Source organism: Nerophis ophidion, linkage group LG05 (assembly GCF_033978795.1).
Source record: "Nerophis ophidion isolate RoL-2023_Sa linkage group LG05, RoL_Noph_v1.0, whole genome shotgun sequence".
NCBI lineage: Eukaryota > Metazoa > Chordata > Actinopteri > Syngnathiformes > Syngnathidae > Nerophis > Nerophis ophidion.
Genome location: NC_084615.1, coordinates 77294364 through 77322334, shown reverse-complemented (window position 1 = coordinate 77322334; position 27971 = coordinate 77294364). Strand labels below are relative to the sequence as shown.

Below are 27971 nucleotides of genomic sequence, written 5' to 3'. Positions count from 1 at the left end.
CCAGATCAACTAAAGTCCACATGTTACATCAAAGACACAGGAGACAGAGCTTGATCAAATAATAGATCTCTTGATAAGTGTCACATTCCTGAGCCCAATAAACAACTTTTGGCGACCCGTTCAAAGAACATCATCAATTAAAACGATTTTAAGTAATTTTGCTATCACACCATTTATTGGTCAATTGTACGGAATATGTACTGTACTGTGCAATCTACTAATACAAGTTTCAATCAATCAATCAATGAATGCCTACTGAGCCTATGGTGCTGTTAAGTTATTGTGGCTCAATGTACCGTATTTTTTTTTATTTTAACGTACTATTATTTAATATATATTATTGTTTTAGTTGCTTAAGAGATATTCCTGGCTCTGAATTTGCTCATTGCTATTTTTATGTTTTTGTGCATTATTTGTTGCCGTAATCATTAAACAATCAGGTTACTCATCAGTTACTCAGTACTTGAGTAGCTTTTTCACAACATACTTTTTACTTTTACTCAAGTAAATATTTGGGTGACTACTCCTTACTTTTACTTGAGTAATACATCTCTAAAGTAACAGAACTCTTACTTGAGTAAAATTTCTGGCTACTCTACCCACCTCTGATAATAACCACTTCTAGCTTCCCCATCCATCCATCCATCTTCTTCCGCTTATCCGAGGTCGGGTCGCGGGGGCAACAGCCTAAGCAGGGAAGCCCAGACTTCCCTCTCCCCAGCCACTTCGTCTAGCTCTTCCCGGGGGATCCCGAGGCGTTCCCAGGCCAGCCGGGAGACATAGTCTTCCCAACGTGTCCTGGGTCTTCCCCGTGGCCTCCTACCGGTTGGACGTGCCCTAAACACCTCCCTAGGGAGGCGTTCGGGTGGCATCCTGACCAGATGCCTGAACCACCTCATCTGGCTCCTCTTGATGTGGAGGAGCAGCAGCTTTACTTTGAGTTCCTCCCGGATGGCAGAGCTTCTCACCCTATCTCTAAGGGAGAGCCAGGAAACTCATTTGGGCCGCTTGTACCCGTGATCTTATCCTTTCGGTCATGACCCAAAGCTCATGACCATAGGTGAGGATGGGAACGTAGATCGACCGGTAAATTGAGAGCTTTGCCTTCCGGCTCAGCTCCTTCTTCACCACAACGGATCGGTACAACGTCCGCATTACTGAAGACGCCGCACCGATCCGCCTGTCGATCTCACGATCCACTCTTCCCCCACTCGTGAACAAGACTCCTAGGTACTTGAACTCCTCCACTTGGGGCAGGGTCTCCTCCCCAACCCGGAGATGGCACTCCACCCTTTTCCGGGCGAGAACCATGGACTCGGACTTGGAGGTGCTGATTCTCATTCCGGTCGCTTCACACTCGGCTGCGAACCGATCCAGTGAGAGCTGAAGATCCCGGCCAGATGAAGCCATCAGGACCACATCATCTGCAAAAAGCAGAGACCTAATCCCGCGGCCACCAAACCAGATCCCCTCAACGCCTTGACTGCGCCTAGAAATCTAGCTTCCCCGTAGGACAAAAACATTTAATCTTCTAAGTAACCATATTCCAGGTTCCTCTCACTTCCTGGATCAGAACAAGCTGATGTTTGCTTTCTTTATCTTGTGAGAGTTATTTTTATGTAACCTCCTCTACCTCATCTTATCTCTCCACCTCTGCAGTCGAGAAGATCCTGCACTGCCTGTTCCCCCCAGTCCGGGTCGTTTGAGTCAGGAACTGCTCACTGAACTAGAAAGGTACAGAAGGATCCCCGAATCTAAATGACACTTAAAAAAGTGCTAGCACTATTACTACTATTAAGTTAGCATGTAACCGTTTGACATGATAACCACTTCTAGCTTCCTGGTAGGACAAAAACAATGAATCTCCTAAGTAACCCTATTGCTTTGTAAAATAAAATTTAAATGTACCTGTGGTATGAAGTCACATTTGGAGTTTCCAGCTTCCTTTCACTTCTTGAATCAGGACAATCTGATGTTTGCTTTCTTTACATTGTGAGAGTTATTTTTATTTCCCACCTCCCTTACCTCATCTTATCTCTCCACCTCTGCAGTCGAGATGATCCAGTACTGCCTGTTCCCCCCAGTCCTAAACGTTGGAGACAGGATCTGCTCACTGAACTAGAAAGGTACAGAAGGATCCCCAAATCTAAATGACATTTAAAAACGAGAGCTAGCAGTACTACTACTATTAAGTTAGCATGTAAACATTTGACATGATAACCACCTGTAACTTCCTCGTTGGACGAAAACGATTGATCTCCGAAGTAACCCTATTGCTTTTTGAAATAAAATTTAAATGTACCTTTGGTATAAAATCACATTTGGAGTTTCCAACTTCCTCTCTTTTCCTCTCACTTTGTAGATTAGAACAATCTGATGTTTGCTTTCTTTACCTTGTGAGAGTTATTTTATGTCACCTCCCTTACCTCATCTTATTTCTCCACCTCTGCAGTCGAGACGATCCAGTACTGCCTGTTCCCCCCAGTCCTAAACGTTGGAGTCAGGATCTGCTCACTGAACTAGAAAGGTACAGAAGGATCCCCAAATCTAAATTATACTTAAAAAAGAGAGCTAGCAGTACTACTACTATTAAGTTAGCATGTAACCACTTGACATGATAACCACTTGTAACTGCCTTGTTGGACAAAAACAGTTCGTCTCCTGTAACCTTGTTGCTTTTTTGAAAAATGTATCTAAATCAGTGACGTGCGGTGAAGTTCATGGCTGGTGAGGCACTGACTTCATCACAGTCAGATTTATAAACATATGAACCCTATAGAGCATGGGTGTCAAACTCTGGCCCGTAATTTAATTTGGCCCCTGAGGCAATATCAAATTAACATTACAGCTGGCCCGCCGTCATTACACAGCAGCGGTGCCGCTGTAACCAGGGGCACCGCTAGGGATTTTGGGCCTCATGAAAAGAATCCTTACAGGGCCCCCAACACATAATTTCATATAATTTCATCATCATTAGGGGCCTCTCTGGGCCCCCTTCCATCATGGGCCCCTAGAATCCGTCTCCTTCACCCCCCCTTTTCGGCGCCCCTGACTGTAACACCGCACTTTCTCACACTTGCCAATCCTCCCAAAAGGCAAGCAAGCATTCTCCCGATTTTCACCCGGACAACAATATTGAGGGCGTTTCTTAAAGGTACTGCCTTTAACATTCTCTACAACCTGTCGTCACGTCCGCATTTCCTCCATACAAACAGCGTGCAGGCCCACTCCCATAATATATGTGGCTATTACACACACATAAGTGAATGCAAGGCATACTTAGTCAACAGCCATACAGGTCACACTGAGGGTGGCCGTATAAACAACTTTAACACTGTTACAAATATGCGCCACACTGTGAACTCACACCAAACAAGAATGGCAAACACATTTTGGGAGAACATCTGCACTGCAACATAACATAAACACAACAGAACAAATACCCAGAACCCCTTGCAGCACTAACTCTTTCGGGACGCTACAATATATTTTGATATTTACCTCAAAGACTGCAAATAGAAAAGAGGCATTAAATTAGTATTTTAATTTAATTTAATTATTTTAATTGATATTTTTTAATTATTATTATTATTATCTGTAACTCGATTTTGCATGTCACTATAAAGTTATATAAGCCTTGCTTGTTCAATATTCAATGCAAAACTTGTTTGGGTCCCTAATAAAAGGTTAATTTGTTCAACCTTGGCCCGCGGCTTTGTTCAGTTTTAAATTTTGTCCCACTCTGTATTTGAGTTCGACACCCCTGATATAGAGAATCTTATTCACCATTTGATTGGCAGCAGTTAACGGGTTATGTTTAAAAGCTCATACCAGCATTCTTCCCTGCTTGGCACTCGGCATCAAGGGTTGGAATTGGGGGTTAAATCACCAAAAATGATTCCCGGCCACTGCTGCTCACTGCTCCACTCACCTCCCAGGGGGTGAAAAAGGGGATGGGTCAAATGCAGAGGACAAATTTCACCACACCTAGTGTGTGTGTGTGTGTGTGTGTGTGTGTGTGTGTGTGTGCGTGTGTGTGTGTGTGTGTGTGTGTGTGTGTGTGTGTGTGTGTGTGTGTGTGTGTGTGTGTGTGTGTGTGTGTGTGTGTGTGTGTGTGTGTGTGTGTGTGTGTGTGTGTGTGTGTGTGTGTGTGTGTGTGTGTGTGACAGTCATTGGTACTTTAATTTAATGTACGAGGTACTTTAGCCAGTAGAAGTTCTCAATATTTGGGCTAATCTGAAGTCTAGATTACGACTTGAAGAGAGTAGGACAGACACAATTAAATACTTTAAATGATACTTGTGTTATTTAAATATGAAGAGTTCATACGCAAAAACCGATAAACGCCATTTTGATCAAGTTTAGCCCAGCCTCGGTAATATATAGTCCACCACTTCTATTGTGGTATACCAAAATCAATTTGTTTGCAAATGCGGACAAATGTCGCTTTTAACGTCATTTAGTTCAGCGATTTATTGCAAAGGCCGATAAGCGCCATGGATCATCTACCACAAAAGCCGATATATCCGTTTGCCCAACCAGCGCTGCAGTACGGGATCACGTGACAAACAAAATGGGGTCGCGCACGGACTCACTCAGTGTTGTTATCCACGCATGAATAATTTGGAAGCTTCTCCTGTGAACAAAACTGTTAAGCCAGCGAAAAAAACTGACCTGTTGAAGTTATTTGATGTTGGCGCTAGCACGCGTGTCCGTGAGTTTTGCACCGCTGCGTTAAACGATGTTGTCGAGCATGGAGCTAATGTCGATAGCGATGATGAGTCAGCTGTTATCTGCACAGGAGTGTTTTTGAGAGGCAAACCAGGTTGAGCATTTGTGCTTGTTTTATTAATAAAACATTGTCTTCATTGCAACACTGTTTTTTGTTTTTTCATTTTGTGCTGAAAAGCACGAGGTAAATATGTGAGGTCACAGTTCCAAAAAAGCATGTCCGGTTAGCAAGTACGAAAAAACAATGTTCGCAGGGACAGCTAGATTTATACGTACCAAGGGATCGAAACTGTTAAATAATTAAGTAAATAAATGTGAACAGTTGTTACCTTGAAATGTGGCTTTCGATACATTTCACGTTCTGTTTTTCTCTCTATCTTTATATTGAATATTATGCGAAATAACGACCACAAAGAAAACGATTTTGGAGATATCTGTTTTTGCGACATATCATAATTTGGATATATCTGCTTTTGACGTAAAACCACATCAAACACTCTTACTTGAAAGCCATTCATTACATCAGCATTTCTTAAAAGTTTAGGCTTTCATGACTTGCTTATGTTGATATTAAATAAACCATTGTACGCTTGTACATGTACCGACAACACCAGCAGGCAGAAAATCGTTAATATACAGAATCGGTCAAAATGGATTTATCTGCTTTTGCATATGAACTCTTCATATGTACAGTGCAACAACTAGTGGACAGACATTAATAGGAATGGCCATTCAAAACTAAAGAAAAAAACAGAAAGGAATCTCAACAAACAATGTTGGTTTAGTTCAGGTAATTCATAAAAAGTCATATCAAAAGTTCTTCAAGTTTATAGGAGCCATATCAGAATGATCGCAGTCCATGTATGCATTCATAGTTCATACGGCCACACGGGTTTGGGTTGTGGATCTGGCAGTTTGTAGTGAAAGTTCAGTTCATGGGCAGGTTGTGTATGAGGTCGTGCAAAAGGCCGCAGAGCAATGACGTGCGAGGCAAGGGGTTCGACTATAAGCCGCCTACCGGCCCGACCAGAGCGGGTGGAGTTCAGGGGTTGAGGAGGTGGAGATCCTTGGGTTCGGGCTCGAGGCCTATCTACAGCTCGCCATCCAAGACTTAGGGACCTGGCCTACGTAAACACAGGACCCGGAGTTCAATCAATGTGCGCACATAAATATCAACATTAAGTCATATCAGTCACTTGATACGTCTGCCAACAAGGTGACTCTCATGGCTAATTGGACTTGGGTCGCAGGCTCAGGTCTGATCCTCCTGTAGCTGGCCACCTCTGGAGAGGGTGTATAGTGTTAAAGGCCCAAACACCCAGTGACCCAGAGGAACACTACTGATGATGCGCACCCGTAAATTATTTTATCCTTCAGGTCTTCCATTCAGGGCTTCACGGTGGCAGAGGGGTTAGTGCGTCTGCCTCACAATACGAAGCTCCTGCAGTCCTGGGTTCAAATCCAGGCTCGGGATCTTTCTGTGTGGAGTTTGCATGTTCTCCCCGTGAATGCGTGGGTTCCCTCCGGGTACTCCGGCTTCCTCCCACTTCCAAAGACATGCACCTGGGGATAGGTTGATTGGCAACACTAAATTGGCCCTAGTGTGTGAATGTGAGTGTGAATGTTGTCTGTCTATATGTGTTGGCCCTGTGATGAGGTGGCGACTTGTCCAGGGTCTACCCCGCCTTCCGCCCGATTGTAGCTGAGATAGGCGCCAGCGCCCCCCGCGACCCCAAAAGGGAATAAGCGGTAGAAAATAGATGGATGGAAGGTCTTCCATTCACGTTCACTGTTCGCCTACAAGGCCACCAAGTGTATGTGCTCACAAAGGATGCAAACACTTAATTCTGTTTTAATTTGTTTTAGGAGTCTTTTTACATGTTTTTTATGAGTATTTTTACGTGTTTTATGAGTTTTTTACGTGTTTCAGGAGTCTTAATGTGTTTTAGGAGTCTTACTATGTGTTTTAGGAGTCTTGTTATGTGTTTTAGGAGTAATTTACGTTTTAGATGTCACTGTGCATCTCTTCGGAGTCATTGTATGTATTTTGGAGTCGTTTTTAATGTTTTAGAAGTTGGTTTTTGTGTTTTTAAATGTTTTACTAGTCATTTTAATGTGTTAAGTCATTTTATGCATTTGTGTTTCGCACAAGAGGTAGAACATTTCTGTGTTTTCTGGAATCTGAATATCGTTCGAACTTCAATAAATAAATTACACTTATTATAATCATTATTAGCGATAATACTGCTAACATTAACAATATTAAACAATCACATGTATGTACAAAATAACAAACACGACAATACACTGTTGTCACTATGACAGGTGTAATCGCGCACCATCATTCATTGTCTTTACTGTAGCATAAAAAATGCAGATGGCCTTGAGTACCCAAAATAAAGACTCGACATAAATATAAATTCAATCGGATCAGAAACATTGGAGGAAACAGGATTAAAACCCGATGCTAACCGCCCATAGAAAATACATGGGTACGGCTAGTAGCTACTACGGTATTAGCAAACAAATTCACTTACCAACTCGGCTTAATATCTCAACATTGTCGCAACTCGGTCCTGACGGTCGGCACCTATAAGTTTAAAATTAGTTGTAAAATGTTGGACGGTTGTTTTTACGAGATGCAGGCAAAAGACAACTTTAAAACATACCTGCTTCAGATGTCCCCAGGCCTAGCCAGTAGGCAAGAATGATCTCTGGGATCACTAGCGCCCTCTACCACCCGGAGGCTCACACATTGCGTCTTCGCAGCCGTTTTATGATAGCCCAGCACAAGAAATATGTTACACACATACAGTTGTTGACAAAATACACTGCACATTATGTACCTCAGCTAACTAAACTATGGACATGTATGATATAATTAATTTAGCAATACGGTCTCACTGCACAGCAGTTAGCCGAGTCATTGCGCAATCCACGGGGAGGCTCAAGTGGCTGTGACTCACCGCAAGTATTTGAACGGCAAATATGAAAATTCAGCGATTTTGAATAAAAACAATCTAAAACTGGTGAAGTTAAATGGAAAATAACGTTATAGTATAATCACTGGATACATATAACAATTTAATCTTTTTACATTTGTTTTCTTTCCATGATGGCAGGTGAGCCCCCCCCAATCTGATGTTTGCTTTCTTTACCTTGTGAGACTTATTTTTATGTAACCTCCTTTACCTCATCTTATCTCTCCTCCTCTGCAGTCGAGAAGATCCAGTTCTGCCTGTTCCCCCCAGTCCGGGACGTTTGAGTCAGGATCTGCTCACTGAACTAGAAAGGTACAGAAGGATCCCCAACTCTAACTGACACTTTAAAAAGAGATTGATTGATTGATACTTTTATTAATAGATTGCACAGTACAGTACATATTCCGTACAATTGACCACTAAATGGTAACACCCCAATAAGTTTTTCAACTTGTTTAAGTCGGGGTCCACGTTAATCAATTCATGGTACAAATATATACTATCAACATAATACAGTCATCACACAAGTTAATCATCATAGTATGTACATTGAATTATTTACATTATTTACAATCCGGGGGGTGGGATGAGGAGCTTTGGTTGATATCAGAACTTCAGTCAACAACAATTGCATCAACAGAGAAATGTGGACATTGAAACAGTGTAGGTCTTATTTAGTAGGATATGTACAGCCAGCAGAGAACATAGTGAGTTCACATAGCATAAGAACAAGTATATACATTAGAAGTACATTTGAGTTGTTTATAATCCGGGGAGATGGGATGTGAATGGAGGAGGGTATTAGTAAAGTGTTAAAGTTGCCTGGAGGTTTTGAAGGAATATAGAGATGCACTTACTTTTATACCTGTTGGGAGTGCATTCCACATTGATGTGGCATAGAAAGAGAATGAGTTAATACCTTTGTTAGATCGAAATCTGGGTTTAACGTGGTTTGTGGAGCTCCCCCTGGTGTTGTGGTTATGGCGGTCATTTACGTTAAGGAAGTAGTTTGACATGTACTTTGGTATCAGGGAGGTGTAGCGGATTTTATAGACTAGGCTCAGTGCAAGTTGTTTGACTCTGTCCTCCACCCTGAGCCAGCCCACTTTGGAGAAGTGGGTTGGATTGAGGTGTGATCTGGGGTGGAGGTCTAAAAGTAACCGGATTAGTTTATTCTGGGATGTTTGGAGTCTAAATTTGAGGGTTTTAGAGGTGCTGGGGTACCAGGAGGTGCAAGCGTAATCGAAGAAGGGTTGAATGAGAGTTCCCGCTAGAATCCTCAAGGTGCTTTTGTTGACCAGAGAGGAGATTCTGTAGAGGAATCTCGTTCTTTGGTTGACCTTTTTGATCACCTTGGTTGCCATTTTAGAGCTAGCAGTACTACTACTATTAAGTTAGCATGTAACTATTTGACATGATAACCACATCTAGCTTCTTCGTAAGACAGGGGTAGGGAACTTATGGCTCTAGAGCCAGATGCGGCTCTTCTAATGACTTCATCTGGCTCTCGGATAAATCTGAGCTGACATTGCTTAACAGGATAAGTAATGAATAATTCCACTTGTAATCATAGTGTTAAAAATAACATTCAAAATATAAAACATTCTCATGCATTTTTATGTTTAAGAAGTTGTGTTAATGGTAAGAAGTAATGTATTTATTATTGGTTAGTGTGGGGCTTTCCCTCCTGGGGCTTCTTCAGACCACCAAGCACCGACATGAGAGCCTGTTTTAGGCTAAAATATTGTTGTATTTTTTTCAATTAGTCTCTTAATTGCTTTCCAGCAATTGTCTTTTTCTCTTTCGTCCTCACTCGCGCTCTGGCTCCAGCCCCAACCCTGTCTCTCCTCCTGGCCGGTGCTTATAACAGAGCGACAGGTGATTAGATAAAAAGGCCCAGGTGGGCAATCTACGCACCTGTCGCTGATTTTGAGGCCGGTCCTGGCAACATCCCGCTTTGCTGCAGGCATGCAGGCCACGCCTCCTCCACAGTTAGCTTCAGAATAGCAATGTTATTACAAAGAATAAGAGACCTATTATACTCTGGAAATGTTGGTTTTACTTAAAAATGCACGCGTTTGTGTTCAGTGTTAAAAAAAAATATTATATGGCTCTTACGGAAATACATTTTAAAATATTTGGCTTCTTGGCTCTCTCAGCCAAAAAGGTTCCTTGTCGTAGGACAAAAACAATTAATCTCCTAAGTAACCCTTAAGCTTTTTTTTTTTTTTAATATCTAAATGTACCTGTGGTATGAAGTCACATTTTGAGTTTCCAGCTTCATCTCACTTCTTGAATCAGGACAATCTGATGTTTGCTTTCTTTAACGAGTGAGAGTTATTTTTATGTCACCTCCCTTACCTCATCTTATTTTTCCACCTCTGCAGTCGAGACGATCCTGTCCTGCCTGTTCCCCCCAGTCCTAAACGTTGGAGTCAGGATCTGCTCACTGAAATAGAAAGGTACAGAAATATCCCCAAATCTAAATGACACTTAAAAAAGAGAGCTGGCAGTAATACTACTATTAAAGGCCTACTGAAATGATATTTTCTTATTTAAACGGGGATAGCAGGTCCGTTCTATGTGTCATACTTGATCATTTCGCAATATTGCCCTATTTTTGCTGAAAGGATTTAGTAGAGAACATTGACGATAAAGTTCGCTAATAAAAAAGCCTTGCCTTCACCGGAAGTAGCGGACGATGACGTCACCCATGTGAGTCCTCCTCTTATCCTCACATTGTTTATAATGGGAGCCTACAACAAAAGAGCTATTCGGACTGAGAAAAAGACAATTTCCCCATTAATTTGAGCGAGGATGAAAGATTCGTGGCTGAGAATATTGATAGCGAAGGACTAGAAAAAAAAAAGGCTAATTCTTTGTGAGCGATTCAGATGTTTTTAGACACATTTACTAGGATAATTCTGGGAAATCCCTTATCTTTCTATTGTGTTGCTAGTGTTTTAGTGAGTTAAATAGTACCTGATAGTCGGAGGGGTGTGTTGATGCCAGTCTCTGAGGGAAGTCACGGCAGCTGCATGGACGGCGCAAGCTCCGCAGATCTCCGGTAAGAGGCGACTTTTTACCACAATTTTGTCACCGAAACCTGCCGGTTGACAAGTGGTCGGGATCCATGTTCGCTTGACCGCTCTGATCCATAGTAAAGCTTCACCTTCGGGAATTTTAAACAAGGAAACACCGTGTGTTTGCGTGGCTAAAGGCTAAAGCTTCCCCACCTCCATTTTTCTACTTTGACTTCTCCATTATTAATTGAACAAATTGCAAAAGATTCAGCAACACAGATGTCCAGAATACTGTGTAATTATGCGATGAAAAGAGACGACTTTTAGCCGCAAGTGGTGCCGCGCTAATATGTCCCCTCCAACTCGAGACGTCACGCGCACGCATCGTTATTCTGCGACGTTTTCAACAAGAAACTCCGCAGGAAATTTAAAATTGCAATTTAGTAAACTAAATGTGTTGCAATGTTAATATTTCATCATTGATATATAAACTATCAGACTGCGTGGTCGGTAGTAGTGGCTTTCAGTAGGACTTTAAGTTAGCATGTAAACATTTGACATGATAACCACTTGTAGCTTCCTCGTTGGACGAAAACAATTGATCTCCTAAGTAACCCTATTGCTTTTTAAAATAAAATTTAAATGTACCTGTGGTATGAAGTCACATTTGGAGTTTCCAACTTCCTCTTACTTCCTGGATCAGGACAATCTGATGTTTGCTTTCTTTACCTTGTGAGAGTTATTTTTATGTCACCTCCCTTACCTCATCTTATCTCTCCTCCTCTGCAGTCGAGACGATCCAGTACTGCCTGTTCCCCCCAGTCCGGGACGTTTGAGTCAGGATCTGCTCACTGAACTAGAAAGGTACAGAAGGATCCCCAAATCTAAATGACATTTAAAAAAGAGAGCTAGCAGTACTACTACTATTAAGTTAGCATGTACAGTAACAATTTGACATGATTACAACTTCTAGCTTCCTCGTTGGACAAAAACAATTAATCTCCTAAGTAACCCTTTTGTTTTTTTTAAATAACATTTAAATGTACCTGTGGTATGAAGTCAAATTTGGAGTTTCCAGCTTCCTCTCACTTCCTGGATCAGGACAATTGGATGTTTGCTTTCTTTACCTACTGAGTGTTAGTTTTATGTCACCTCCCTTAACCCACCCTCTCAGTGGCCTAGTAGTTAGATCAGGGGTGCCCATTACGTCGATCGCGAGCTACCAGTCGACCGCGGGGGGTGTGTCAGTCCATCTCCAGCCAGGCTTTTAAAAAAAATAGACCTAAAAATGAGTGATCATCAATCTTCACCAAGACGTCACTTAAATGACATTCACGGTACCGGAGGGTCTTGTGAGATGACGCTGGCTGCTGCAAGATCATTATTATGAAAATATGACCGAGAGGAAGGCCAGAAACACTTTTTATTTCAACAGACTCTCGCGCCGTACCTTCCGTCAAAACTCTAAAGGCCGACTGCACATTTCCTATCTTCACAATAAAAGCCCTGCTTCATGCTGCCTGCGCTAACTAAATACAGAGTCTCAGAAAACTGGCGTGCACAAGCGATCCCTCAGAAAGCTGGCGTGCACATCACTTGTGCACGCCAGCTTTCTGAGACTCTTATTTTGTTAGCGCAGGCAGCATGAAGCAGGGCTTTTATTGTGAAGATAGGAAATGTGCAGTCGGCCTTTAGAGTTTTGACGGAAGGGACGGCGCGAAAGTCTGTTGAAATAAAAAGTGTTTCTCGCCTTCCTCTCTGTCATTTTTTCATAATAATGAACTGGCAGCAGCCAGCGTCATCTCACAAGACCCTCGGGTGCCGTGAATGTCAATCAAGCAAGCTACGGAATTTGCCGCCAATGTTTTTCTTGTAAAGTGTATGGAAGCTGGATGAATTAGATGCCAAAAACCAACCACTTTCATGTGGTATTGTACAGAAAGGACAACTTTTTTTCTCCTCCATTTGAAAATGTGGGCGTTATCATCATTACTGTCTGATTCCAATCAATGCAAGTCATCAGAATCAGGTAATACACCAACTTATATTCTTGTCTTTGTGAAAGAAAGACATCTATATGTGTTACACATGCTTGTATTATCATTAAACACATTTAACTTGTTTACAAAAATGTCTCTTTCATAAATAAATAAATATAAATGATATATATAAATGAGGTAGATCCCCTCGAGTTGGTCAATTGAAAAGTAGCTCGCCTGCAGAAAAAGTGTGGGCACCCCAGGGTTAGAGTGTCCGCCCTGAAATCGGTAGGTTGTGAGTTCAAACCCCGGCCGAGTCATACCAAAGAATATAAAAAAATGGGACCCATTACCTCCCTGCTTGGCACTCAGCATCAAGGGTTGTAATTGGGGATTAAATCACCATAAATGATTTCCGGGCGCGGCACTGCTGCTGCCCACTGCTCCTCTCACCTCTTAAGGCAGGGGTGTCAAACTCAAATACAGAGTGGGCCCAAATTTAAAACTGAACAAAGCCGCGGGCCAAAGTTGAACAAATTAACCTTTTATTAGGGACCCAAACAAGTTTTGCATTGAATATTGAACAAGCCAGGCTTATATAACTTTATAGTGACATGCAAAATCGAGTTTCAAATAATCCATCCATCCATTTTCTACCGCTTATTCCCTTTCGGGGTCGCGGGGGGCGCTGGCGCCTATCCCAGCTACAATCGGGCGGAAGGCGGGGTACACCCTGGACAAGTCGCCACCTCTTCGCAGGGCCAACACAGATAGACAGACAACATTCAGACACTAGGGCCAATTTAGTGTTGCCAATCAACCTATCCCCAGGTGCATGTCTTTGGAAGTGGGAGGAAGCCGGAGTACCCGGAGGGAACCCACGCAGTCACGGGGAGAACATGCAAACTCCACACAGAAAGATCCCGAGCCTGGATTTGAACCCAGGACTGCAGGAACTTCGTATTGTGAGGCAGACGCACTAACCACTCTTCCACCGTGAAGCCGTTTCAAATAATAATAATAATAATTACAAAATATCAATGGCATACCAAATAAAATTTAAATACAAATTTAATGCCTCTTCTCTATTTGCAGCCTTCTGAGGTAAATATCAAAATATATTGTAGCGTCCCGAAAGAGTTAGTGCTGCAATGGGTTCCGAGTATTTGTTCTGTTGTGTTTATGTTATGTTACAGTGCAGATGTTCTCCCGAAATGTGTTTGTCATTCTTGTTTGGTGTGAGTTCACAGTGTGGCGCATATTTGTAACAGTGTTAAAGTTGTTTATACGGCCACCCTCAGTGTGACCTGTATGGCTGTTGACCAAGTGTGCCTTGCATTCACTTATGTGTGTGTAATAGCCGCATATATTATGCGAGTGGGCCTGCACGCTGTTTGTATGGAGGAAATGCGGACGTGACGACAGGTTGTAGAGAATGTTAAAGGTAGTACCTTTAAGGCACGCCCTCAATATTGTTGTCCGGGTGAAAATCGGGAGAATGCTTGCTTGCCTTTTGGGAGGATTGGCAAGTGTGAGAAAGTGCGGTGTTACAGCCAGGGGCGCCGAAAAGGGGGGGTGAAGGAGACGGATTCTAGGGGCCCATGATGGAAGGGGGCCCAGAGAGGCCCCTAATGATGATGAAATTATATGAAATTATGTGTTGGGGGCCCTGTAAAGATTCTTTTCATGAGGCCCAAAATCCCTAGCGGCGCCCCTGGTTACAGCGGCACAGCTGCTGTGTAATGACGGCGGGCCATATGTAATGTTAATTTGATATTGCCTCAGGGGCCAAATTAAATTACACGGCGGGCCAAATTTGGCCCCCGGAGTCAGAGTTGGACACCCATGTCTTAGGGGGTGAACAAGGGGGTCAAATGCAGAGAACAAATTAAAGACATGCACCTGGGGATAGGTTGATTGGCAACACTAAATTGGCCCTAGTGTGTGAATGTTGTCTGTCTATCTGTGTTGGCCCTGTGATGAAGTGGCGACTTGTCCAGGGTGTACCCCGCCTTCCGCCCGATTGTAGCTGAGATAGGCGCCAGCGCCCCCCGTGACCTCAAAAGGGAATAAGCGGTAGAAAATGGATGGATGGATGGATAGTGTGTGTGTGACAATCAGTGGTACTTTACTTTAACGTAACACATCTTATCTCTCCTCCTCTGCAGTCGAGACGATCCTGTCCTGCCTGTTCCCCCCAGTCCGGGACGTTTGAGTCAGGATCTGCTCACTGAACTAGAAAGGTACAGAAGGATCCCCAAATCTAAATGATACTTAAAAAGAGAGCTAGCAGTACTACTACTATTAAGTTAGCATGTAACCATTTGACATGATAACCACTTGTAGCTTTTAAAATAACATTTAAATGTACCTGTGGTATGAAGTCACATTTGGAGTTTCCAGCTTTCTCTCACTTCTTGAATCAGGACAATCTGATGTTTGCTTTCTTTACCTTGTGAGAGTTATTTTTATGTCACCTCCCTTACCTCCATTCATCCGTTCATTTTTTCAAAATAATCTTACTCATCTCACCATATGAAATGTAACTGACTTTACCAAGTATTATTGATTTATTTATTTTTATTGATTACTTATGGAGTATCACTGGATCGGTTCGCAGCCGAGTGTGAAGCGACCGGAATGAGAATCAGCACCTCCAAATCCGAGTCCATGGTTCTCGCCCGGAAAAGGGTGGAGTGCCATCTCCGGGTTGGGGAGGAGACCCTGCCCCAAGTGGAGGAGTTCAAGTACCTAGGAGTCTTGTTCACGAGTGAGGGAAGAGTGGATCGTGAGATCGACAGGCGGATCGGTGCGGCGTCTTCAGTAATGCGGACGTTGTACCGATCCGTTGTGGTGAAGAAGGAGCTGAGCCGGAAGGCAAAGCTCTCAATTTACCGGTCGATCTACATTCCCATCCTCACCTATGGTCATGAGCTTTGGGTCATGACCGAAAGGATAAGATCACGGGTACAAGCGGCCGAAATGAGTTTCCAGGTCTCTCCCTTAGAGATAGGGTGAGAAGCTCTGCCATCCGGGAGGAACTCAAAGTAAAGCTGCTGCTCCTCCACATGGAGAGGAGCCAGATGAGGTGGTTCGGGCATCTGGTCAGGATGCCACCCGAACGCCTCCCTAGGGAGGTGTTTAGGCCACGTCCAACCGGTAGGAGGCCACGGGGAAGACCCAGGACACGTTGGGAAGACTATGTCTCCCGGCTGGCCTGGGAACGCCTCGGGATCCCCCGGGAAGAGCTAGACGAAGTGGCTGGGGAGAGGGAAGTCTGGGCTTCCCTGCTTAGGCTGCTGCCCCCGCGACCCGACCTCGGATAAGCGGAAGAAGATGGATGGATGGATGGATGGACTTATGGAGTATATTGTGAATAAATTGAGAACCGGAAGTAAACACAAGTTTTAGCAACTGCTATGTAAAAGAAAAGGGGTAGGATTAAAATGAGCTCAGCTTCTTCCTACTCCTTTTCGAACATGTTGAAAAGAGAAACTGGAAATTGTGATGTATCTTGTTGTATGCTTGAAAAAAAAGTCAAACTAAAACTTAACTCATCTTATCTCTCCTCCTCTGCAGTCGAGAAGATCCTGCACTGCCTGTTCCCCCCAGTCCTAAACGTTTGAGTCAGGATTGGCTCACTGAACTAGAAAGGTACACACACACACACAAAACCGATCTACCAAACTTGTACACAGAGGATTTCAGTGAGCAGAATTTGCAGTGCAATCCATTTTTGCGTGTCGGTCTTAATGAATACGCAGAATATATGCTGATCATCAGAACGCCCACAATACCGGAAGGAGAAGAAGCAAATATAATGAATTAGCATGTGGAATGTGATTTATTAAGTCTGACATGCAACTGCGAGCACTAGAGATGCATGGTTTGCGGTCTCATCCGCGGAGTCGGCGGATAAACCGCGGGTCGGGCGGGTGACATGACGAAAAAATAGATTTTAATTAGATTTGGGCGGGTGGCGGTTGAATCGTTCGGAAATATTTGATATACATGGTTCAGGGATTGGTGTCCTTTAGCATTTAAAGAGCCATTTAGGACCCGTGTCACAAAACGAAGAAGACAAAAGGAGACGCAATATTCTCTAGAATGACTGCCGGTAAGTCACCCAGTTAGTAAGTATTAGGGCGTGCTATGAAGCCATTGGCTTTGTCGCCTACTACAACATGTACCATCTGCTTGTCAGTCCAGCATCATGTTGTGTGTGGCTTCCACAGACACACGCACACGACTGCAAGGCATACTGGGTGACACAGAGTACACTGATGGTTGTGATATAAACAATTTTAACACTCTTAGTAATATGCACCACGCTGTGAAGCCACACCAAACAAGAATGACAAACACATTTCGAGAGAACCTCCTCACAGTGACACAACATAAACGCAACACAACAAATACCCAGAATCCTTTGTATCCACGACACTCCCTGACTATTTTATACACCCCGCTAGCAGGAACCCTCCGTGCGTCGGTAAGGTGGGCGGGGTTGGGGGCGCAGGGTGTAAAATATATTCAGGAATTGTCACGGATACAAAGGATTCTGGGTATTAGTTGTGTTGCGTTTATGTTGTGTTACTGTGAGGATGTTCTCCCGAAATGTGTTTGTCATTCTTGTTTGGTGTGGCACATATTAAAGTGTTAAAGTTGTTTATATCACAACCATCAGTGTACTCTGTATCACCCAGTATGCCTTTCAATCTTGTACGTGTGATTACGAAAGCCTTAAACAACATGTTGCTGGTCTAACAATCGGTTTGTACACTTGTCAAAGTCAATGGCTTCACAGCACGCCCTTATTCTTGTCTTAAGGATGAGCACCATTGGATATTCACGAGAACGTTAGCGGCTCCCATCGTCTTCTTTACTCTGTGAATCGGGTTTAAATAGCTCTTTGAGTGATAAAGGTAGCCAACCTCCGATGTATTTCAAGGGGCTGGTGGGGGGCGGTTGCGGTTCTGATAAAATTTTGGTTCGGGTGGACGGCGGGTGGATGACGACTTTGGTGATGCGGTTGAGGATGATATAATTGCCTATCCGTGCATCTCTAGCGAGCACTGTTTTGCGTCATTATGTAGCACCTCTGAAAAGTAGACAGTTCCGCACATGGCTGTGAGAGAGAAGTGTCCATGCTGCAAAGACACACAATGGACAGAGAATCCTCCAACTCATGTGTATGCTTCAACATATTTGTACAGTCAGAAATAATAAATATTAGACACTTCGTCCTTTTTAGCAAAATTATTTTATAATTTTGTAGCTCCTCGATAAGTTAAGGGGCTGAATTAAACAAATTCAACTGATGCAGTTTGATGTTGTTTAATATTTTTTTAAATGACATTCGTTTTTTCCACATAGAATATATATATTGCTAACATAGATAGCAGTGGTTCTCAAATGGGGGTACGCGTACTCCTGGGGGTGCTTGAAGGTATGCCAAGGGGTACGTGAGATTTTTTTTAAATATTCTAAAAATTGCAACAATTCAAAAATCCTTTATGAATATATTTATTGAACAATACTTCAATAAAATATAAATGTAAGTTCATAATCTATGAAAAGAAATTCAACAATGCAATATTCAGTGTTGACAGCTGGATTTTTGTGGACATGTTTCATAAATATTGATAAAGATTTATTTTTTTGTGAAGAAATGTTTAGAATTAAGTTCATGAATCCAGATGGATCTCTATTACAATCCCCAAAGAGGGCACTTTAAGTTGATGATTACTTCTATGTGTAGAAATCTTTATTTATATTTGAATCACTTGTTTATTTTTCAACAAGTTTTTAGTTATTTTTATATCTTTTTTTTACAAATAATTCAAGAAAGACCACTACAAATGAGCAATATTTTGCACTGTTATACAATTTAATAAATCAGAAACTGATGACATAGTGCTGTATTTTACTTCTTTATCTCAATTTTTTTCAACCAAAAATGCTTTGCTCTGATTAGGGGGTACTTGAATTAAAAAAATGTTCACAGGGGGTACATCACTGAAAAAAGGTTGAGAACCACTGTCCTATAGTATACATACTTCTTGAAGTGCATTTCTTGCCCTTTTGATCACAGTTCACAGTAGTCCAGCCTCCCTCCCATGCACATTTAGCAGTAAAAAAAAAAAAAGTGGTGTCAATTGACATGCACTGCACGACTGTTTCAAAAATGCCCATAAAAAGTGGTGGATGTTTCTTGTTTGTTTGAAAACATAGCAAAACGGCACAGGTAGGAGCATAAGATGAATGTGCAGTAAATAAGAGCGTCTCTGTGGTGATGCCCTGTATCGTACACGCTAAAACATCATTTAAATAAGGCGGTTTGCACCAATGTTAGTAGATCACACGCAACTCGCCCATTTTATAGATTGCAAATGATGTTTTAGCGTGAGGTATTTTGGTTTTAGTAAATCAGGCTTCTAATGGTGCGGCGTCTTCAGTAATGCGGACGTTGTACCGATCCGTTGTGGTGAAGAAGGAGCTGAGCCGGAAGGCAAAGCTCTCAATTTACCGGTCGATCTACGTTCCCATCCTCACCTATGGTCATGAGCTTTGGGTCATGACCGAAAGGATAAGATCACGGGTACAAGCGGCCCAAATGAGTTTCCAGGTCTCTCCCTTAGAGATAGGGTGAGAAGCTCTGCCATCCGGGAGGAGCTCAAAGTAAAGCCGCTGCTCCTCCACATGGAGAGGAGCCAGATGAGGTGGTTCGGGCATCTGGTCAGGATGCCACCCGAACGCCTCCCTAGGGAGGTGTTTAAGGCACGTCCAACCGGTAGGAGGCCACGGGGAAGACCCAGGACACGTTGGGAAGACTATGTCTCCCGGCTGGCCTGGGAACGCCTCGGGATCCCCCGGGAAGAGCTAGACGAAGTGGCTGGGGAGAGGGAAGTCTGGGTTTCCCTGCTTAGGCTGTTGCCCCCGCGACCCGACCTCGGATAAGCGGAAGATGATGGATGGATGGGCCTCTAATGTAGTACAACATACCACAAGACATCAAGTTTTTACTAACATAGCAAACAACATCCATTCTTCCATCCATTTTCTACTGCTTGTCCCTCTCCGTGTCGCACAACATACATATTTAAACTTTTTCTACATGACATAATATAGCGTAGCATAGCACAAATAGCATAACGTTTTCATACAGTACGTAACATGACATAACCCAACAAATCAAGCATTTATACCATATCGTAACATCACAATATGACATAATAATTTATTTGGGCTCTCTTTTCTCCCTTCTTTAAGCAATTCATGCATTTCCTCGCTTCTTACCTCTCCATTTTGTCATTGTCATATTTTTGCAGCAGGGAGAAGGACCCCTTGAGCTCCCATGTGACCACCACAGTAACTGAGTACAGGTACTTACACTCACTTGAAATAGTCAGTTTGATCTGGTGGTAGCACTTTATAACATCAGATAGCATTTTACAATTAAGTATAGCATAACAAATGAAAACTGATTGTAACATCGAGCATAGGATACATAAACAGATGTAAATTAAGTCATTTTAATTTTTTATTTCTCTCCTTCATTGATGTGCATTTTGAACGATACACAATTACACCTCAATTATACAATTTAAATTCACACAACAATGCCTGAGAAGGAGCAGGATGAAGAAAAATCTTATAGTTCCCTGCCCCCTTTAACATAGTACATTATCTTACTTCATGAATATCATTTAAACCAACACATCCATCCAAAAGTAATGAAACAATCAAAAAAACACAAGAAAAGCATAACAAGTGCAAAAACCTCATAAAGTATAAACCAAACAGAGAAAATAATAATAATAATAATATACACCTCACGGAACCATACAGAGCAAATACAAAACCAGACAAAAAAATTAGTAAAAAGCAAAATGTAAACACTTATGGCTGTCCATATGATCTTATTGTTGTATCTTTATGTATTTTTTTCAATTGGAATATATTTTTACAGTTTTTATCTCATTGTTAAAAAAGCTACATTAAGTCAAGTTGTCTTCACACTTTCACTTCAATCCATTCGAAGCATTATCCCCTTCTGGAATGTCACCTTTCCTGCCCACTCTTACTTCCTGGATCAGGAAAATCTTAGCTTTCCTTATCTTGTGAGAGTTATTTTTATGTCACACCTCCCATACCTCCTCTTCTCTCTCCACCCCTGCAGTCGAGAAGAACCTGCACTGCCTGTTCCCCCCAGTCCGGGACGTTTAAGTCAGGATCTGCTCACTGAACTAGAAAGGTACAGAAGGTGTCTCAAATGGAATTAACTCTTAAAAAAGCGAGCTAGCAGTACTACTGTACTACTATTAAGTTAGCATGTACCTCTTTGACATGATAAACGCTTGTAGCTTCCTTGTTGGACAAAAAACAATTCATCTTTTTTAAAAAGATTAAGGGCCTGATCTACCAAAGGTTTGCATGTACTAAAAAATGTGCACACTTGATAGCACATGCAAAGCTGATTTACTATATTTGTGGGCAGAGGATTTTAGTGAGCAGATAAAAGGAGCACAATCTCGTGTGTCTGTCTTCATGTATGTGCAGAATATATGCTGATTATCAGAACACCCAAAATACTAGGAGGAGAAGAAGCAAATATCAATTAATCAGTCAATCCAAGTTTATTTATATAGCCCTTAATCCAGGGGTGCCCACACTTTTTCTGCAGGCGAGCTACTTTTCGAATGACCAACTCGAGGGGATCTACTTCATTTATATATATCATTTATATTTATTTATTTATGAAAGAGACATTTTTGTTAACAAGTTAAATGTGTTTAATGATAATACAAGCATGTGTAACACATATAGATGTCTTTCTTTCACAAAGACAAGAATATAAGTTGGTGTATTACCTGATTCTGATGACTTGCATTGATTGGAATCAGACAGTAATGATGATAACGCCCACATTTTCAAATGGAGGAGAAAAAAAGTTGTCCTTTCTGTACAATACCACATGAAAGTGGTTGGTTTTTGGCATCCAGCTTCCATACACTTTACAAGAAAAACATTGGCGGCAAATTCCGTAGCTTGCTTGATTGACATTCACGGCACCCGAGGGTCTTGTGAGATGACGCTGGCTGCTGCCAGTTCATTATCATGAAAAAATGACAGAGAGGAAGGCGAGAAACACTTTTTATTTCAACAGACTTTCGCGCCGTCCCTTCCGTCAAAACTCTAAAGGCCGACTGCACATTTCCTATCTTCACAATAAAAGCCCTGCTTCATGCTGCCTGCGCTAACAAAATAAGAGTCTCAGAAAGCTGGCGTGCACAAGTGATGTGCACGCCAGCTTTCTGAGGGATCGCTTGTGCACGCCAGTTTTCCCAGACTCTGTATTTAGTTAGCGCAGGCAGCATGAAGCAGGGCTTTTATTGTGAAGATAGGAAATGTGCAGTCGGCCTTTAGAGTTTTGACGGAAGGTACGGCGCGAGAGTCTGTTGAAATAAAAAGTGTTTCTCGCCTTCCTCTCGGTCATATTTTCATAATAATGATCTTGCAGCAGCCAGCGTCATCTCACAAGACCCTCCGGTACCGTGAATGTCATTTAAGTGACGTCTTGGTGAAGATTGATGATCACTCATTTTTAGGTCTATTTTTTTTAAAAGCCTGGCTGGAGATGGACTGACACACCCCCCGCGGTCGACTGGTAGCTCGCGATCGACGTAATGGGCACCCCTGCCTTAATCACTAGTGCTTCAAAGGGTATCACAAACCACAACGGCATCCCCAGATCTGAACCCCCCCATTCCCTTGGGTGACTAAGTGCAATGGATGCCGACTGGGTACGGCTAATAATGTGAGAGTTCAGTCCATAGTGGGTCCAGCAGGGGATCCTCTTGCATGTAGACATGTCGGAGTGCAGAGACGTCACCAACATGCAAAAAGGAGTGGTCCAATCCTCCATGGAGGCTGACCAGTTGTCATTATTGTCTTTTTGCAGCAAAGAGAAGGACCCCCTGAGCTCCCATGTGACCACCACAGTAACTGAGTACAGGTACTTACAGTTAGGTTTAATCACGTAAGTTCCCCACTGTCAATATTTTCATTAATCTTCCCCTTATATAATTTCACAATGATATCGTCTTGACGCAGGAGAGGGGGACAGAGCAGAAAAGAGAAGCGGCAGGTCAACGGGTCTAAAAAGAGATCTATTCAAAGGCTAGAGTATCTAAATTAGCTTTTAAGATTGGACTTAAACGCATCTACTAAAGAAGTATTTGGGATCCTTTGTACTGAAGCCCAAATAGAAAAACGCTTTAGAGCCCTCACTTATTTTGGGCTTTGGTAATCACTAATAAGACAGAGTTTTTGGAACACAGATTTCTGGTACAATACAGTCAGCAAGATAGGATGGATCTTGACCGCTTAGTATTTTATACGTAACTAATAAAACCTTAAAGGGGAACTGCACTTTTTTGGAATTTTCCCTATCATTCACAATCATTATAAAAGACATGACATTTTTTTTATGCATTCTAACTCGTAAATAAAAGTCCGCTTACAGCAGAGCCAATGGGAGGTCCTCTAGTCCGTCCACAAAACCCAATAAAAAAAACATCCAAAAAGAATCAACAAGAATCCATTTACATTTCGTGACTTAAAAAAAGTATTAGTGATATTGTTATTGTAGACGCGAACGCAGACAAATTATTTATCGCGGCGCCGTGATCACGAGCTTGTTTGCCAATTTTGACATTATCAACTGATGAGCCTTGTTTCCTTGCTCGTCAAATGTGATTCTAGATCCAAAATCATGCCTCTCACCTGGAGGGTTGGAGCTGGTTAGTTCTTTCTTAACTGACTCCTCACCCCGTCTAAACGACGCTCTAATTGACTGTCCAGTGTAGTTCGTCAAGTGCGACTCAAACAGTAATCTATGTTTCTGGGAAGAGCGATGGCGCCTTCCCGGGTAGAGTGAAGGCCGTCCATCCTCAGCAGCTTGGTTTTCCCCAGAAGGTTTTGATTGATTGATTGATTGGTTGATTGATTGAAACTTTTATTAGTAGATTGCACAGTACAGTACATATTCCGAATAATTGACCACTAAATGGTAACACCCGAATAAGTTTTTCAACTTGTTTAAGTCGGGTTCCACGTTAATCAATTCATGGTAAAGAGGGACAATTATCAATAAACTTTGGTCCCTGTTATCTACAAAAACTAGCCAGCCACCTGTTAAGCGAGACAAATCTGTTAAATCTCTTATCATTGCCTCTCACAGGCAGGGGGCCCTGAGACAAGTACTCGATGTCGAGCCATCTTTCTAGCAAGATTACAAATCCGAGCTATGTTCCTCTTTGTAATCCCTTACTGTCTCATCCTAATGTCATTGGAGCCGACATATACAACTATGATCGAGTAGCTAGAAGGGTTGTCCCGATACTTATATTTTGATACCAGCACCGGTACTAAAATGTATTTCAATTTTTTTCGATACTTTTTGATAATTTTCTAAATAAAGGGATTATGAAAAAAAATCATTTCTGGCTTCATTTTAACACAAATCTTATGATACATTAAACATATAGTTCTAATTGCACTTAAAGAACACTTTTAGAAGATTAACATAAAAGTTAAAAGGCATTGAACACACTGGGTTTTTCTTGTTGCACTGAAAAAACAATTTACAATTTTGTATGTATTACATACAGACGGCCATAATTTAGGATTATATAATAAAATAAAAAGCTTTACTGACATGTATCAAATTCTTCATGGTTTATGTTTGCCACTCTTGGTATGTGCTTTAAAACTAGGGCTGGGCAACGATTAAAATGTTTAATTGAAGTTAATCGCACTATTTCTCTGATTAATCGCGATTAACTGCATTGTATACGCAAAGCCCAATAATGAATTCAAAAGTAGTGTGTAGTGCACCTTTATTGGAATATTCTCCCACATGAACAAAAGCGCCAAAACATTTGTTGTGCAAACACAATTTAAATCAGTCCTTGTTAAACAGTAGCAGTTAAATAGCATATTTGATGAAAGTCAACTCAAAAAATGTAAATACAAACATTTAAGCTTATTGCCACTGCCAGGGTATTTAAGTTATCCTGTTTGTTATGGAAAATAAATTTAATCTACATACAAATCTCTGAGCCACAATCATAACATCTGAACAGGCAATTTCTGAGGTAACAGCAGAAACATTTTTTTTATGTTTAAAAAACCTATATTATAGGTAGTTGGCTGTTTTAGGGAATTTTTGATCAAATTATACGTAGTAGCAATATTAATAATGTTGTGTTTATTCTGCGTAGTGCACTTAAAATAATTATGACCATATCTAGGAATTGATATGATGGGAATTTTCCGATTGTTTGCTTGGTGCTTTGATAAACTGAAGGCATCATATACATGGTACTATATTGTGATGTTATGAGGCAGGGGAAAAAAGAACTACCCTACCCAGCATGCAACAGGAGTGAGGAGCATGTATAGGTTGTGTCGCCATGACGACATCTTGTATGTTGTGATATGCACGCTCTGAAAGCAAACGTTAAGAACTCAGCCAACACTCCTGGTCTGCATTATTCATAAATAGACAGACAACACATATACTCCGCTGCTTCACAGGCCGCTGGATGTAGCCGGCAAAGTATTCCCATGCTAGCTAGCAGGTCTAGCAAACACGCCTCATTCAGTCCAAAACGGCCCGATCCATCCACATCCAGAATTGTCTGGCGGTCGTAAGTGATCCCGGAGTGACCACGCTGTAAGCCAGCCATGACATTTGCAGAATTGTCCGGTATTTTTGCCAAACGTTTCATCTTTACAAAGAGCCCCACGACGCCGGGCGACGCCATCTTGTTAAGAAAAGGCGTTACCAAAATAAAAGCATGTAAACAACATACGCAAATGTGCGATAAAATAATTGTCGGCGTTAATAGATTGATGAGTTAACTCGTAATTAACGTATTAATTTGCCCAGCCCTATTTAAAACAAATAAAATAATTTGTTAATACTCAAAACAATACTATGGCTAAAATTACCCATATAAGACATTTATCAGGTAAAATGCATATTGTTAAATATAAAACACAAATTGGAGGAATTTGTTGCAAAATTCAGTTATTTCACTTGTATTATTTTGCGCATAGTGGATGTTTTACACTCCACTAAGCAAGCAGCTGTGCGTGCGTCTTCGATATCTGCACAGCAGGGGAGCTAGTAAACTTCATACATAACATAATATTATTAATTTTATAATATCACATGATGTAACATAACTTTTTATTAATGCCCTTAATCATTAATGCATTTCCTGGCGCCTCACCTCTCCATCTTGTCATTATTGTCTTTTTGCAGCAAAGAAAAGGACCCCCTGAGCTCCCATGTGACCACCACAGTGACTGAGTACAGGTATTTACAATCACGATAGTCATGTTAGGTTTAATCACGTAAGTTCCCCACTGTCAATATTTTTATTAATCATCTTCTTATATAATTTCACAATGATTTTCTTTTTGCCTGTGATGTGTTTGCATACACCATAAAATGTATACAATTGCACCACTGATCACAGGCCAGATACAGTAAATCATATACTGTACTTGAACAGTATGATCCACTCAATTTAATACACAATTACACAATTACCTTGCATAATTGTCTGTTTGTTTGATATTTTTTGGTTTACAATCAAATTTAGCTATTTTCTTGAGAAACTTTGAGTTTAGCCTAAATTGGCCTCCTATAAATAAATGAAGGACCTTTTTACAGTTTTTGGCTGTTGTTTCCATTGGCTTTTTTCAGTGAAATTAATTACAAATAATTGATAAGTACCTTTCTGTCACAGACAGTATTTCTTACAGTTTATAGCAGATATATACAATATATATATATATATTGGCTAAAGAGTGGATCGTGAGATCGACAGGCGGATCGGTGCGGCGTCTTCAGTAATGCGGACGTTGTACCGATCCGTTGTGGTGAAGAAGGAGCTGAGCCGGAAGGCAAAGCTCTCAATTTACCGGTCGATCTACGTTCCCATCCTCACCTATGGTCATGAGCTTTGGGTCATGACCGAAAGGATAAGATCACGGGTACAAGCGGCCGAAATGAGTTTCCGGGTCTCTCTCTTAGAGATAGGGTGAGAAGCTCTGCCATCCGGGAGGAACTCAAAGTAAAGCCGCTGCTCCTCCACATCGAGAGGAGCCAGATGAGGTGGTTCGGGCATCTGGTCAGGATGCCACCCGAACGCCTCCCTAGGGATGTGTTTAGGGCACGTCCAACCGGTAGGAGGCCACGGGGAAGACCCAGGACACGTTGGGAAGACTATGTCTCCCGGCTGGCCTGGGAATGCTTCGGGATCCCCCGGGAAGAGCTAGACAAAGTGGCTGGGGAGAGGGAAGTCTGGGTTTCCCTGCTTAGGCTGTTGCCCCCGCGACCCGACCTCGGATAAGCGGAAGATGATGGATGGATGGATGGATATTGGCTAAACTCACTGGACTTGACTGAACAACATATCTTGTCAAGTTTGGACTGTCTTTCATGAAAAAAAAAGTATTGATCTGAATGTTGCGACACAATATAAGGCGACACCTCTTTCATAGTTTTTTTTTAACCAAAATCAAAGCCAAAACTAATCTTTAAAACCGATTATTTGTAGTGTGAGTACAGTAACAACTAGACTATTGCAAAATGTATATCTTATGTTTGAACTTTTTGACAGTTTGATGACGTACTTCACTGATCACCATGATCTATCACAGGGGTCAGCAACCTTTTTGAAACCAAGAGCTACTTCTTGGGTACTGATTAATGCAAAGGGCTACCAGTTTGATACACACTTAAATAAATTGCCAGAAATAGCCATTTTGCTCAATTTACCGTTAACTCTGTTATTATTAATAATTAATGATATTTATCTTTGTGGAAACACTGATCATCTTAATGATTTCTCACAATAAATATATATTTTTGATGACATGTTTTAAATAGGTTAAAATCCAATCTGCACTTTGTTAGAATATATAACAAATTAGACCAAGCTATTTTCCAACAAAGACAAATCACTATTTCTTCTAGATTTTCCAGAACAAACATTTTAAAAGAAATTCAAAAGACTTTGAAATAAGATTTAAATTTGATTCTACAGATTTTCTAGATTTGCCAGAATATTTTGGGGGAATTTTAATCATAAGTTTGAAGAAATATTTCACAAATATTCTTCGTCGAAATAACAGAAGCTAAAATGAAAAATTTAATAAAAATGTGTATATTATTC

At 41.6% G+C, this 27971-nt stretch overlaps 1 protein-coding gene across 50 annotated transcripts in view; it reads left to right on the top strand.

Annotated features, from left to right (window-relative positions):
* Positions 1-27971, top strand: part of znf185 (zinc finger protein 185 with LIM domain) — a 141829-nt gene that overhangs the window by 59536 nt on the left and 54322 nt on the right. For 18 of the 50 annotated variants that reach the window (XM_061902034.1, XM_061902026.1, XM_061902002.1 and 15 more), the window contains 12 exons: positions 1660-1734; positions 2052-2126; positions 2453-2527; positions 7950-8024; positions 10100-10174; positions 11525-11599; positions 14883-14957; positions 16294-16368; positions 20046-20099; positions 20897-20971; positions 22679-22732; positions 26051-26104. In XM_061902034.1, coding sequence (XP_061758018.1) covers positions 1660-1734; positions 2052-2126; positions 2453-2527; positions 7950-8024; positions 10100-10174; positions 11525-11599; positions 14883-14957; positions 16294-16368; positions 20046-20099; positions 20897-20971; positions 22679-22732; positions 26051-26104 — 837 coding nt within the window. The remainder of the gene's footprint in view (positions 1-1659; positions 1735-2051; positions 2127-2452; positions 2528-7949; positions 8025-10099; positions 10175-11524; positions 11600-14882; positions 14958-16293; positions 16369-20045; positions 20100-20896; positions 20972-22678; positions 22733-26050; positions 26105-27971) is intronic. The other 32 variants (XM_061902021.1, XM_061902024.1, XM_061902003.1 and 29 more) reach the window with 24 other exon arrangements.